The following is a 15,990-nucleotide window of genomic DNA, read 5'->3' as shown; positions in this document are numbered from 1 at the left end:
ATCAGTGTCACTACTTTCAGTAATTGCTGATAAGACTGAAATACTTCAGGTGGTCTCAAAATACTTACTCACACTTTCTCATATTTGGAGGTGTCAGTTGTTCATTACACCTTTCATCACCTGATCCTGCTGTAACCAGCTATGGAGCAAGCTTCCGTATGTAGGCATCATCTAGAGGAGTCTCTCCCCCCCCCCCCCCCCCCCCCTTAGTCTGGAGAAAGCTTGTGGTGCCACTGGGGCCATAATATTCTTAGTTCCATAATGGGGCTTTGGGGGAAATATTGAATTGCAGTAAGGTTTCAGCAGGAAAATTTCTTGGAGTGGAATGGGTGCTACCACCTTTCTTATTGCTGATGAAATCATAGTATGCACGGTTAGGAAGACCGTATTTGTGAACAAGGTGAATGATACCCTGAGATTTCTGTCCAATCTAGGTAGCACAACGCTGAAGAAACTGAAGACGCTTTAAAAGGGGCAGCATTTCAACCAACATGTAACCACTTTGATTCAGCTTTTATCAGGTTTCCCAAAATTACTTAAAGTAAATACCAGGATCGCATCAGCAAGTTTTGAAAACGGGCTCTCCTTATGCACTGAACTTTCGTAAGTGCCTTAGTCATAGGTCTAAGAATACAGGTAGAGCACATCTCGACCAATTTTATGGAGCCTTTTGTATTGTCCTGATTTGGTTAAGTTTTCCAATTGTGTTGATCAGTGAGACAGAAGTCTAAATGCCTTTGATACTGTCCACCATGGCGTGATTAGGCTGGCTAAAGGCAATTGAAGAACCAGCTCCACACCAACGTCTATGCTGGGCTGGTGAACCCACGATTTAATTTAAAAGTTGTGTGTTCACAATATCTTGTACCAGAACCACAGTAAATTACTAATTTCCTCTAATGTTCCTAAGCAATTGGACAAACTTAGCTTGTTTCTTTAGACCGTGTCCATCCCAAGAGAATTCACAGTTCACAACGTTGAGGTATATGCAATCTTGAGGACAGTGGAGCAGGTGAGATGTGTGTTGGTCATAACTTCTATGTCAGTTTTCATTCCCTCGGTACACTAAAACAATAGTATGAGAAGGATAGATTGTTACTCAACTTAAAGATGACACATTCGGGTGCAGAAAGGCACAATGAAAAGACTGTTAACTGAGTACCAGTCTATCCTTTTCATAATATTGTCATTATTTCGTCCTGGATTTGCCATTCTTTGATTTTATTCTTTTCATAATACAGTGAAACCTCTATATAACGTTTTTCAAAGGACCACAAATTCTAAACACTTTATAGAGGAAAACACTATAAAGAGGAAGGCTTCCAAATAATAATTACAGGGCATTACTGAAGATTGGGATACCACTAATCAGCTTTGACAAATGGTGCCATAGATGACATTTTAAACTTCCATAATACTGTAGTATGATATTCATTTGCAAATGATCAATGTATCAAATGATAAGTTTTTTGTAATTAAAACATGGGGGCCAGTAGGTGGATGGGTGAAAGTAAATGGTGCCAAAAAGATCGCAAGCAGAATGTGCGTCACATGTAACGCAACCAGGTTCTGCCGCTGACATACGAAACACGCTGAGTGCAGGCTTTCCGAGCCGGTGCATACTGCGGATCCACAGAACGGAAAACGATGCGTCTACATCCAGTCACTTAAACGTTATAAAGAGGTAAATAATTGACCAGGGGTCCAAAAATATGAGCATTACATGGAGGAAATTGTAATATAGAGGAAACGCAGTAAAGAGGAAAATTTAACATTGTTTATATGGGCTTTTAGTCGGGACCGAAAAAAACAGATGTAACATAGAGGAAAACGTTATAAAGCGATTTCACTGTATTGTTCGTATTCCAACGTGGAGTTTTCCACTGTTTAGAACACCAAAAGCCATACAGTGCATCAATTCAGCAGACAAAATTGCTTTGTTTGTCGAGAACACCTTCTTTCACGTACATCTGAGACGGAGGTGATATTCTAATGGAAGCTAGGGCATGTTGAAAATCAGGCAAATGATCTTGGTTGTGATAGCCGAGGCCTGTTCCTGCAGTGGCAAATCCTAAAAGCCCTCTATATGCTGTAAGCTATCCATGGACAAGAAGGCTCATGCATCGTTGGGAGTTGGAATGGCTGGAACTGAGAGACAAGTAGTTGCAGTCAGTCTGCTGGTCTGCTGTACTCTGTTAACTTGGCATTGGTTTTAGCATAGCTCTTCTACAGGTAGAAGGACTCATCATTGTACAGGACATTGACACGTGTATATCTTAAAGCCCTAGTTTTGGTCAGTGAACACAGTTTTCATAAGGGTGGACAACCCATAATTTTGTTTGAAATGTGATTTCAGTTTTGTGTGAAACCACTCTGTGGCAAACAAAAAATAAATAAATATATTGAAAATCTCCCAAGTGAGTTCCTCTCATCATGGAGCCTGAGTGACATTTCTTTCCTCTCTAACATTCTACAACCTCTCCCTCTTTCTTCCTCTTTCCTCCCAAAGGAATAAATTAATAGTTCCAAAAGCTAGAATAGTTTTTTGGACCTTTGCATGTCTCTGCTGGCAGTACTTAGAATTTCGCTTCCCTATGGTACTCTTTAAAGTTTACAGTTTTCGGTTGTATATTTTTCTACACATGCATAAGGTGTTTACATTTCTTAACAAAATGATGCACGCACGACTCGCATACCATTTGAAAATAACAACAGGGCAGAAACTTGTCTGTGAGATAATGGGTCAACTTCAGAATAAATCATTCTAGATGAAAGAAAAATGGTTTTATCCTTTGTATTATTTTGTACAGGCAACTATAATTTGTGTAAAAATTGTTGCTGTTTAAAAGGTTGGCAAGAGAACGATAATTTAGCCTGTACCAACTATATCTTTAAATGTAATTTGTAAACTATATTTCTCTAAAAGAACAGTTACAGATGAAATTAATTGACATTTCGTATTTTTCCTCAGGTTTGAAGCATTTCTGGCAAGAAAATGGTCAAGTGAAAAAAGGTTTGGTTTGGAGGGTTGTGAAATCCTGATACCAGCCATGAAGCAGATTATTGATAGCTCAACAGAGTTTGGAGTGGAATCTATTGTGATGGGTATGCCACACAGAGGTCGTTTGAATGTTTTGGCCAATGTTTGTCGGAAGCCTCTGGAACAGATTTTTACCCAATTTGCTGCCCTGGAAGCTGCAGATGATGTAAATAACTATTCCTTAAAATTTTTAAAACAACAAAATAGTCTCGAATTAGAATAAATTGACCATAATGTTGGTTTAGCCTTCTTTTTATCTATCAATGGTAGTGCAGTAGCTAGTTGTGGGTCTTTATATGGATTACCAACTTAAATTGAATCCTCCCTTCATTTCTATATTTTTGTTTTGTATTGGGGCTTGTTGTGTTTTACAACTGATTATGTGTATCACTTCGAATTATCCTACTCAGCAGTGAATCACTTAAGCCAGTCTCTCATAAAAATTATGTTACTAATATTTTGAAAGGTATGACTCCTGAAAATTGTGATAAGACAAGGATTGAGTTTCTTGCTCTGTTATAATTATTGATTTGGTTATGTACATGGACCGGTTACAGCTTTGAAACCTTGTTTTACACAGGCTTAATATACTTTACGTATTTTGAACATGGTGTTCAGTGCACACTTTCGAGTAACAAGTCAGTACATAAAGAGTATGATGTTATTTCACATATAAACTGCTGTGTTAACATAAGTTTACTCGGATTTATGTTAAGGATGTTAACATAGGCAATAGTTCATTTAATTTACATCATTTCACGATGTATGGAGCGTAAGGCTTGTTCAGTGCTTCTCTCTCTCTCTCTCTCTCTCTCTCTCTCTCTCTCTCTCTCTCTCTCTCTCTCTCTCTTTTTTCTCTCTCAATGAAAAGGCTTCGTTCTGAGATGAGATGTATACATATCAGGGGATTTTAAAGTCTGAGATGTGCTGAAACAAAATATTTTGCAGCACCTTTTGATAGTGGCCTTAGGCTAAAATTACAATATTAAGTCTGTTCCCTAATCTTTAAATAATGCATTCTTATTTGTTCACAGATATGGTGTATTTTGAATAGAAAGTTGAAAAATGTATTTTTTGTTTTCCTTTGTTTTTTCTTGTCTTGTAGATATCGGTATGTAATGTTTCAGTTTTACCACAATTTGCAGTATTTTGTATTTATTGATGCACGATTTATTTATGCTGCCAGCTAAAAAAAAAATTTATGGTAGCTTTCACTTATGTACTTTCTCATTTACTATTTTCACAGTAGTATTCTGCTTTATATAGTTCCTCATTTCTTGCCATTTTTCTTTTTATCTGACTTCATTTGCTGCAAACTGTCATTCTGTTTGTCGAGCTTGTATCCAGTTACATGATTTGCCCTCTAGAACCTTAATTAAATGATAGAAAATGTGGGATAATATGATAACAATATGAATTAGAGTATACTGCTACCTAAATATAGAGGTACTGAGTGGCAGATAGGCACATTTAAAAGTAGCCTAGGCTATTGGACCAAGTCGTCCTTCTGCTACAGTGCCCGGAGGTGAGCGAAGCTGTGTGTGTGTGTGTGTGTGTGTGTGTGTGTGTGTGTGTGTGTGTGTGTGTGTGTGTGTTAAATCAGAGGGACTTTGATACCTTATTTTACTTGTGAATATGCCTGCCTGCTGTTCAGTGCCTTTCTATGAGGTGAGTAGCAACCTATCCTAATTCATAGTGTTACAATCTTAATTAAGCACCTTAAATTCCTTCTATCTGTTTATTTTCATATTATACCCATTATCTTGGAGAGTGGTGTGCCGTATGATGTGTTGGTAATCCAGTTTGACTATTTCTAATTTCAGGGGTCAGGTGATGTCAAATACCATTTGGGTACTTACATTGAACGTTTAAACCGTGTGACTAACAAAAACATTCGACTAGCTGTGGTAGCCAACCCTTCGCATCTTGAGGCTGTAGACCCTGTTGTTCAGGGGAAGACACGTGCTGAACAATTCTACCGTGGCGATGGAGAAGGAAAGAAGGTGAGGCCACATCATCCTACTTACTTTTAAATATAGTAGAAAGTACAAGATGGAATAATGACAGTATTAGGAAAAGCATAGATTGTTACTCACTGCATGGAGGAGACATTGGAATTGCAGACACACAGTGAAAAGACAGCTAAACATTTAAGCTTTCAGACAAAATAGTTCTTCAGAAACAGAACACACACACACACACACACACACACACACACACACACACACACACACACACACACAGCTTCTGTCTCCTGCTGCTGTGGCCAGAGTGTAGACTGCAACTGCATCTGATGTGAACAGCAATCTAGGGTTTAGTGGCATGTGAAGGAAGCATTTTGGGGGGGGGGGGGGGAGGGGGATAGCAGGGTAGGGATGGAAGATGATGTGCTGCCTGTGAGAGCATGCAGGGACATGGGAGGGGGGGTGGAGGTGAAGGATAGGGCTGCTAGGTGCAGAGTCGGTAGGCTGTATTCGGTGGGGCTGGGGGAGGGGGAGCGGTGGAGGATGTAGGGAAAGAGAAAAGACTGAAAGTTTTGGTGAAATAGAAGCCATGTATAGTGCTGGAAGGGGAGCAGGGAAGGACTACTGAAGGCCAAGATCAGGCAGGTTACGGGAATGAAGGAGCTCCCAGCTGTGCAATTCAGGAAAGCTGTGTTATTAGGAAGGATCCAGATGGTGCAGGCTGTGAAGCAGTCATTGAGGTGAAGCACATGGTGTTGGCCAGTATGTTCAGCAAGTAGTTGGTCCAGCTGTCTCTTGGCACGTTTGGTGGCGACCTCTTGTTAGTTATCATGCCCATGTAGAATGCAGTGCAATGGTTGCAGCTGGGTCATTCCACACCAAGTGGTCTAAAACTGAAAAAAGTTCCCACCATCATGGTCTCCAATTTTCGTCAAATTTTAACTGTAGCTTTAGTCAAGTGTTGAAGTAAGTTTCCCAAGATTTCAGGCCTCTAGCTGCAATAGCTGCTGATCTAGACCCCCTTGTCTGAAGTGTACTTAGTCCGTGTGCATGCAACATAAAAAAAATGTCATATTTGGAGTCTAATAAAATCGAAACTAATTCATAAGAATGGTTAGTAAGATGCGACCCTGTACAGTTTTTTTTGCTGATTCCAACGAAATTATGTATAACATTACTCATGCAAACCCCGGTCAAATAACTCGACTCAAAGTATACTTCAAAATTTGTCGTGACACAACGCGACAAATTTTGACCAATATTAAGACTGCAATGATTTCCTTGCAGTTGAAGATATGGACTTGAACTTTTGGCCAAGCTTCATGCTTGTGCTAGACATAATGCAGCCGGATTTGCAATGATCCAGGCCATATGGTCGCCCTGCAGTATCTCTTCAAATTAGGCAGTGTCAGCACAAACGGTAAAATTTACCAAAGTTTCAAGCCAATTACTAAAAAATAGTTGGCCTGAATCTGCTTGTGAATAGTATCACCTAAAAGAGAAACTCTTGCTCTACAAGACTGACATTTGTTTTTTTTGCAACGCGACCATTAAGTACTCATTAACTCACATCAAAGTTGTTATATTTTGTATGCGCGATGCACTAATTTTTCTTCATTTCTAGGAATTTGAATCTTAATAGTCGCTTAGAATTACTGATATAATTGGATATTTCATTCGTGTTTTATTCAGTGATTGGCCAGTGAGAGATGTCAGAAGTTAATGAAGAAGAAGAATCGTTGGCCCCCTGTTCAATTGGAAAAGATGCTGCTGCATCGAAGTGCCATGTTATCTTCTATGCTAAGAAGACTGGATTCAAAGCGTTTAGTGATTTCACAGAATGTGACCAGAAATTGCTTGTTTCGCGTTCAGAAGCCAAACTTGACGAAAATTCCATCATTTGCTTCCACCATGAAGCCCTCTTCCTACATGAATATCAAGCGATGCAAAAGAAATGTTGCAATCCATTCAAGAAGAGGAATCACAATGTAAAAGCTGGACTTAGACTGCTTGATAATGAAACAGCTGCCAAACTTTGCCTGTTAAAGAAAAAAGAAGTGATTGATATAAAACCTGGTCAGAAGCTTTGCCCTCGCTGCATGTCGGCACTGAACCAAAAGCTAGAAGATTCATCATCACTATCAACCCAATCTGAACAAGATTTCACAACGGATGAAACTGAACCAGCCATCAACAAAAGTTTATCATTTATTGGTGCTTCACCATTGAAAAGAAGACAACTAAGTAAAAGAGATAAGCAAAGCTATGCAAAAAGAAAGATCTTGGATGCACAAAGTTTAATTGGGAATCAAATTGCTGCTGCTGTAGGAATCAATTACGATGAACAGCCAAGTTCAAGTAAAAGTCGCCCATGCAATAATTGTGCAGATCTTGATAATCTTATAGAAGAGTTGAAAGAAAAATGTAAAGTGTCAAATCGTAGGACAAAAGTTCAAATATTGACCTTGGTTCCAAGAAGCTGGACAATTAAAGATACGACAACAGCATTTAATGTATCAGAAAGAATGGTAAAGCAAGCGAGAAAACTGAAGAATGAGCAAGGTGTTCTAGCTTTTCCAGCAAATCGGCAAGGAAGGAAGCTTTCAGATGAAGTTGTCCAGAAAGTACATGACTTTTTTCAAGATGACGAATTCAGCAGACTTTGTCCAGGGAAGAAAGACTGTGTGCCTGTGAGAATTTCAGGAACAAAGGTGTACAAGCAAAAGCGGTTGTTGCTTTGCAATTTGAAGGAAATGTACGTGTCTTATCAGAAGCAAAATGGACCAGAAATTGGCTTCTCAAAGTTTTGCGAGCTTAGACCAAAATGGTGTGTTACAGTTGGCTCTGCTGGAATGCACTCAGTTTGTGTCTGTACAATACACCAAAATGTCAAGCTTATGCTCACTGGTGCATCAATCAATGAAGACTACAAGGAAATTCTTAGCAAAGCTGTTTGCAGCTTGGAAAACAAGGATTGTATGCTTCATCGTTGTGAAAACTGCCCTGGTCCAGAAGGTGTAGAAGCAGTTATTGCAACATATTTTGAAGATAATGACCCTGAAGAACTGATTGAGTACAAACAATGGATTCATACCGACAGGGATACTTTAGAAACAAAGCAGCTTTCAACAGAAGAGTATGTTGAAGATATTGCAGCAAAAATTTGGAACCTGTCTTGTCATCACTACATTGCCAAGCATCAAAGCCAGCACCTGAAAGCTCTCAAAACTGATTTGAAAGAAGGCGAATTCATAATACTAATGGATTTTGCTGAAAACTATTCATTTATTGTTCAAGATGCAGTGCAAGGCTTTCACTGGGAAAACAGTCAAGCAACAGTTCATCCATTTGTAGTCTACTACTGTGAAAACGAAGAGGTGCAATGTGTGAATCTTTGTGTTATTAGTGACTGCCTTCGACACGATACGATTACTGTCCATGTTTACATTGGAAAAGTAATCAATTACCTGAAGATGCAATTTTCCAAAATAAGCCACATCCACTACTTCAGTGATGGTTCAGCTGCACAATATAAGAATTTCAAGAATTTTCTCAACTTATGCTATCACAAAGAAGATTTTGAAATAACAGCAGAATGGAATTTCTTTGGAACAAGCCATGGAAAGTCGCCTTGTGATGGCATTGGAGGCACAACAAAACGGTTGGCAGCAAGAGCAAGTTTGCAACGTCCATATGAAAACCAGATTCTAACACCCAAAGATCTTTTCAACTTCTGCAATGATAATATCAATGGAATCAAATTCTTTTTCATCAGCAAAGAGGAAGTTGAAGAAGAAAAAGCTTCTCAAGAAGAAAGATTCCTGCAAGGGCACACTCTAGCTGGCACAAGAGAAAACCACCATTTTTTGCCCATTGATATGACGACAATTAAGGTCAGTAGAGTTTCTAATGATGCGACATTTTTTTTGGCCAAAATTAGTGCTGCTGAAGTAGTAGTTCAAGTCATGGATCTTCAGCCTGGGCAGTATGTTGCTTGCATTTATGAAAAGAAATGGTGGATTGGAAACATCGTTGAAATCTCAGTCGAACAGAAAGATGCTTTCATAAGCTTTATGCATCCTCATGGTCCTGCAAGTTCATTTTATTGGCCCTTAAGACGTGATACTTGCTGGATTCCAGAACAACTTATCATTGGTGTTATTCCAGCTCCATCAGTGACATCATCTGGTCGGCAATACAGTTTTCCTGAAAGCATTCTCTTGCAAATCAACGATGCTTCCAGAATGATGAAGTAACTGAGGAAGACAGGCTTGGGAACCTGCATAAAGAAACCCACAATCAGGCTTGGGATCCTGTGGTAAAGACACCCTGTAATCAGGCTTGGGAACCTGCAGTAAAGATACCCACCCGTGGCTGTTACTGCATGGCTATCGGGCGTGGCCCCTATGGCGATGGGGATGCTGGTTTTATTGTGATAACCAGTAATGGCTCAGCCATCATGGACCAACGCAGGGCACTGCGCACACAAAATATAAGATACTTTGACCTGAGTAAATAAGCACTTAATGGAAGCGTTGCAAAAGAAAAATATATCCATCTTGTAGAGCAAGAGTTTCTCTTTCAGATGATACTATTCACAATTAAATCCAGGCTGACTATTTTGTAGTAATGGGCTTTGAACTTTGGTAAATAAAGCCATTTGCGCTGACACTGCCAAATTTGAAGAGATTTTGCAAGGCGACTATAAAGCCTGGGTAGTTGGAAATCCAGCTGTATTATGTCCAGCACAAAGATAAGACTTGGTAAAAAGTTCAAGTCCATATCTTTATCTGCAAGGAAATTATTGCAGTCTGAATATTGGTCAAAATTTGTCGCATTAAGTCACGACAGAATTAGGGGTACACTTTGAGTCGACTTGTTTGACCGGATTTTGCATCAGTAATCTTATAATTAATTTCGTTTGAATCAGCACAAAAAACTGTACAGGGTCTCATCTTACTAACCATTCTTATGAATTGGTTTCAATTTTATGAGACCCCAAAAATGGCATTTTGTCTGATGTCGCGCGCATGCGAACTTACTACCCTTCAGACAAGGGGGTGTAGATCAGCAAGTATTGCAGCTAGAGGCTTGAAATCTTGAGAAACTTAATTTAGCACTTGACTAGTGCTACAGATAAAATTTGAAGAAAATTGGAGACATGATGGTGGGAAGGTTTAGACCACTTGGCATGGAATGACCCAGCTGTGTCTGTAGATGACATGGCTGCTATCAAAAATAGCCCCGACTTTAATGGGACAGGAGATTTCTGTGACAGGACTGCAGTATGTGGTAGCAGAAGGATGTATGGGAGAGGTCTTGCACCTAGGTGTATTGCAGAGAGATGAAGCGTGAGGCAAGGGGTTGGGAGCATGACTGGAGTGGGGGTGGACAAGGATATTACGCAGATTCAATGAGCAGTGGAACACCACTGTGGAAGGGGTGGGAAGGATAATGAGTAAGCTATTCCTTCTTTCAGACCACGATAAGAAGAGGTTGAAATACTGCTGGGGAATTTGATTTGGTTGCCCCATTCCTGAGTGGTACTAAGTCATGAGAAAGTGCTCATTTGTGGGCAGAGTGTTGATATATGGCAGGTGCAGTTGGAGACAGTGGCCGCTTGTGTGTGTGTGTGTGTGTGTGTGTGTGTGTGTGTTTGTTTGTTTGTTTGTTCTATTTCCAAAGATTGCCTTTTTTTGTCCAAAAGCTTAAATGTTTAGCAGTATTTTCATTGTACCTTTCTGCAACTTGGAGCATCCTCTATGTGGTGTGAAGCAGTCTGGCCTTCCCATCTTTATGTACTAATTTTTGATTGTTTGGTGAAATATTTTGAACATTGTTTCATGTCTGTTCTGTTTGAATATAAAGATACTCGAACATCAAATTCGTCTGTTGCTACAGAAAATTCTATCTTTTACTTAAAAAAGTAAGTGAGTAAATATGCCTTACATTCCTCTACCAGGTTATGTCCATGCTGCTACATGGTGATGCTGCATTCTGTGGTCAAGGCATAGTGTATGAGACCTTTCACTTGTCAGATCTGCCTGATTACACTACACATGGAACCATTCATATTGTAGTCAACAATCAGATTGGTTTCACCACCGACCCAAGGCATTCACGGTCCTCCCCATATTGCACTGGTATGTATTCTGTTACTTTTTTGTGTGTATCTGTTAGTGGTGTGTGTAATACATTCTATGTCTAACTATTAAATTATGTTGTAGATGTTGCCAGGGTGGTAAATGCACCCATCTTCCATGTCAACTCAGATGACCCTGAAGCTGTAATGCATGTGTGTAAAATTGCTGCAGAATGGAGAGCAACATTCCACAAAGATGTTGTAATTGATATTGTAAGTAGAATAAATCTGCTGTTGTGTTTTGCGGAAACTGTACAAAACATTAAATTGATTTGTGTGTGGTTACGATTCAGGTCTAGATAAAACAATAGTTATTACTTATTTATTTTTTTCATAAGGTCAGTGTGTGTATAACTGTCCACCTCCCCCCCCCCCCCTCCAACCACTCCGACCCTATTCATTGACATAATAGCCAAATGTGCAAGCTGGATCACTGTACCAGCTCTGAGTTACTATCAGTTGCAATGCTTTATTAGATAGAGCATGAAAATGTTCATATTTGTTCTCTTGTATGTTTCACAACATTAATTAATTGAAACATTTAATATGGCACTACAGTTCTGTTCATCACACATTCATTGGTTTCTGAGTCACTTGCAATTCTTTTGTGCGTAATTGATACCATTACCAAAAGACTTAACATTATAAGTTGCAGCACAGGAGTCTAATCACTTATGGTCATTTCATTATATGTAGGTAGGCTCCTTTTAAGTTATTGAGTTTTTATTAATTTCCTGCTTTTGTCGTAGTGTTTATTAGATGTATGTGTGTTCTCTTTGCTATCGTAGGTCTGCTACCGACGCAATGGCCACAATGAAATTGATGAACCCATGTTCACCCAGCCATTAATGTATCGCAAGATCCGTAAAACACCGCCAGCATTGGACAAATATGCAGATAAACTAATAAATGAAGGCGTTGTTACAGCAGAAGAGGTTAAGGTGAGTGTTGTCTGTAATGTATAGTAGATATATACGATACTACCAGACAAGTATAACTATAACAGCAGCAAACAAAAGTTAACACAATATCTCAACACAGAGTTTCAAGAAAAATGGAAGAATGAAATATCTATCCAAAGTCATCAAAATTACAGAAGAATGGATAATTTGGTTGGGAGCAGAGGTGTTAGAAAGTTAATAATAGCTGCACACAGATGGAGGAGGGGACAAGGCAGACTGCCTCTCTTATACTCGGTTCATCATAAGAATAAACCTTATGTAAACATTGCACTGTGTATTCTTCCACGTTTGCTGGAACCTCATTGGATTGTGTTTTACATGGATCGGAGGCCAAGCTGTCTAGAGTACAGTAAAGTATGATAATGAGGATAAGTTTTATGCTGTGCATTATGCAAACATAGATTCAGCAATAATATGGGGCAGCAGCTTTACCGGCGCATTTGACTTCGACAGCACTGGCCAGACAAGTGATCCAACTAACCTGCAGTGATGCAAACAGTTGCAGTAAAGACGTAAAAAGTGATGAGCAGAGAACAATATAGCTTTGAATGTCATTTAGTTTTGAAACAGAAGAAAATAATGTGTGGTAAAACTCAGGCGATACGCTTCGTAAGTGATTGGATGGAAAACAATGCGCTCTTGATTATAGCTAACACAGTACTGTAATTAAAAACGAGTTATAAAAATGCCGGCTTCAACAGTGGTCATTTTTCTGCGTGACCTATGTGCGGCGCAAAAGTACACTGATGGGATTTTACCACATTGTTAAATATTGAACCACTGAAGGTGTTTCAGTCAGTCATCTGGTAATCTCAGAACTACTTCCATATCGGACTTCGAGGAATACATTTCATTTCAGTACAGCTATGTCGACAATGAGGCGACCAGCAACAGAATCCCAAGCCACCAATAAGTCCACATGTCCTCCTTTTTTATGACAGGCTGTTCGGCAGTGATATGTTACAACACTTTGTGCATTAGTTCCACTATGTTTGGCAACTTAAATGTCCTGTTATTTCTCGCAACAAATTCCTTACCTTTGCTCTAGGTCAGTTTTATTGGATTCAGATTGCATTGTTGATGTGGCACAAGTAAAAATGCAGCAAGGGTAGTGTGTGCTCAATGCCCTGAAAATTATTGTTTTCTATGTTTGTACGATGCTTATCATTCTGGTTCGTGAGAGACCACATCCGTTCTACAAAACATTGGGCATATTCAGACAAAGACTATTTGATTTCTCATTTTTCTCCAAACATTTTAATTCTGTAATGATTTTTTAACTTCAACAATCTTTTATAAAAGATCGATAATTAAGAATGTGTATTTTCAGTGAAAACCAGAATTTTGCGTGTGACATGTTATTGGAAACTAAAAGACATGCATTTTTCTTACTTACCATCCGTGGCTCGTGGTCTTGTGGTAGCATTCTCACTTCCTGCGCATGGAGTCCCGGGTTGGATTCCTGGTGGGGTCAGGGATTTTCTCTGCCTCAAGATGACTGGGTGTTGTGTGTCTTTCATCATCATTGACTCGCAAGTCGCCAAAGTGGCGTCAGCTACAGAAAAAGGACTTGCAATTTCGGCGGCCGAACACCCCGCATGGGGTCTCCCGGCCAACAATGCCGTACGATCATTTCATTTTTTTTCTTACTTACCACATATTTGATGAATTTAAATATTTTAGGTATTCAACCCGAACAGAAAATAAAAATAGATTTGTACTCTCCAACAAGTTTTGAATTGCTGTCTGCCACCATGCCCGTATATTAATCTATGTTGCTACTGATTACGCCATGCATATGATTAAATTTTGTTCCCTTACATTTAGTACATACTGTTCCTCAAAAAACTTAAAGGCTGATTTTTCTCTATAGTTCTATGGAAACATTAAGAACAACTTGTTTCTAGTCATTAGTGGTGTTCCATGTGTGTGTTTCACTACTGAGCAGAAAGCAGTGTCATCCATTTTCACGGTACTTATGAACAGCAAGACAGTTATAGCATAAGTAACATTTACAGAGACTTTGACTGTACATAATTATTGAAATAAAAATTATATTGCTAAAGTACGGTTAAGAAAGATGTTGATGGCTGTTAACACATCAGAATATATTTAAGGTTCATACACAGTGACGTAGTAATAAGATCTCTAATACTTAAGTTGGACCTACTTCCAAGGGCGGAACACCACCAGTGTAAGAGAGCTGCAGCTGCTGACCAATCATCGTGTTTGTGTTTGTTTGCATCAGGTTTATTATTATGACGAACAGAGTATAGTTAATGATATTTTACCATAACTTAATGCTGAATGAGATGGAGTGAAAGTAAAATGTTTGACTTAAACTTGCAGAGTTTGCTGAAAATTGCTGTAGACACTGATCTAAAGAGTCAGTGCCAATGTAGATTTGATATCTTGATAGTTTGTGTCACACTAAGTGGTAAGTAAGGATGAGAGAAAATGAAGACTGACAAAAAGGGACAAAGCCAGGGCATATTAAATACAACAGTTGATGGTAGGTTGAGTACCCCAAAGTGTACACCCATCTACACCTGTATGAAGTGCTTGTATAAAGTTATTGAGACCTGGTTCACAAATCTTCCTGTTGTGTTTATTGATATATTATGCAGCAGATTATTATATGTGCCCACTACAGTCTGTCACATATCATTCAGCAATCAGTGACGTTTATGTCTACTAAGGGAAATAAAAAGTGCTTGCACTGTCTCTGTGCACAAAGGTCTGTGTTCGCAGCAGAAACAGAATTGTCTCGCACATGAATTTAGGCAGTGCTTATTATTATTTGCCCGTTTGCACTCAGTTCCACAGCCATTACTCATTTTTCCACCTCCTCCCCTCCCCCCCCCGCCCCCCCCCCCCCCCCACTCCTATTTCTCCTTCTACCAATATTCTTCTCCTTTCCTTGCCACAGTTTCTGTCAGTCTTCATGTGTTTATGAATACATTGATTCTTCACTCATTACTCTTTTGTTGCTCATGTTTATGATGTTGTTTATTGTTTTAATTTTCAGTCAGACTTTCTTCTATAAGTTACCGTTATTTACCCAAATGCAAGCTGGCCTTTCTTCCCAATTTTCATAGTCCAAAAATCTGTCTGTGGTACAGATTCAGGGGCAAAGCCTAAGGAAGTTCCAAGAAATGCCACTAGAAGCCACTATAAGTAGTTATTTAGCCACGGAAACCGTTGTGGCAATGTTTTGAGTATAGAATGTTGTTGTTTTTTTTCCGCCCCTTGGGAAACTCAAATTTAATATTGTTCATCTTTGAATTTAGCAGTTTTTCAAACATTTATAACAAAAATAAATAAATCTCGTTTCATAAACACCATCAAAATGGAAGTTTTTAAGGAACTTACAGACATTGGCAAATACACTCCTGGAAATGGAAAAAAGAACACATTGACACCGGTGTGTCAGACCCACCATACTTGCTCCGGACACTGCGAGAGGGCTGTACAAGCAATGATCACACGCACGGCACAGCGGACACACCAGGAACCGCGGTGTTGGCCGTCGAATGGCGCTAGCTGCGCAGCATTTGTGCACCGCCGCCGTCAGTGTCAGCCAGTTTGCCGTGGCATACGGAGCTCCATCGCAGTCTTTAACACTGGTAGCATGCCGCGACAGCATGGACGTGAACCGTATGTGCAGTTGACGGACTTTGAGCGAGGGCGTATAGTGGGCATGCGGGAGGCCGGGTGGACGTACCGCCGAATTGCTCAACACGTGGGGCGTGAGGTCTCCACAGTACATCGATGTTGTCGCCAGTGGTCGGCGGAAGGTGCACGTGCCCGTCGACCTGGGACCGGACCGCAGCGACGCACGGATGCACGCCAAGACCGTAGGATCCTACGCAGTGCCGTAGG

The 15,990-nt window shown here is 39.7% G+C and overlaps 1 protein-coding gene across 5 annotated transcripts in view; it reads left to right on the top strand.

Annotated features, from left to right (window-relative positions):
* LOC124711137 (2-oxoglutarate dehydrogenase, mitochondrial-like) overlaps positions 1–15,990 on the top strand; it is a 142,223-nt gene that overhangs the window by 41,604 nt on the left and 84,629 nt on the right. For all 5 annotated transcript variants that reach the window (XM_047241033.1, XM_047241031.1, XM_047241032.1 and 2 more), the window contains 5 exons: positions 2,972–3,206; positions 4,864–5,043; positions 10,967–11,147; positions 11,232–11,359; positions 11,935–12,087. In XM_047241033.1, coding sequence (XP_047096989.1) covers positions 2,972–3,206; positions 4,864–5,043; positions 10,967–11,147; positions 11,232–11,359; positions 11,935–12,087 — 877 coding nt within the window. The remainder of the gene's footprint in view (positions 1–2,971; positions 3,207–4,863; positions 5,044–10,966; positions 11,148–11,231; positions 11,360–11,934; positions 12,088–15,990) is intronic.

Source organism: Schistocerca piceifrons, chromosome 8 (assembly GCF_021461385.2).
Source record: "Schistocerca piceifrons isolate TAMUIC-IGC-003096 chromosome 8, iqSchPice1.1, whole genome shotgun sequence".
NCBI classification, from domain to species: Eukaryota; Metazoa; Arthropoda; class Insecta; order Orthoptera; family Acrididae; genus Schistocerca; species Schistocerca piceifrons.
This window is presented reverse-complemented; position numbering and strand designations above follow the sequence as displayed.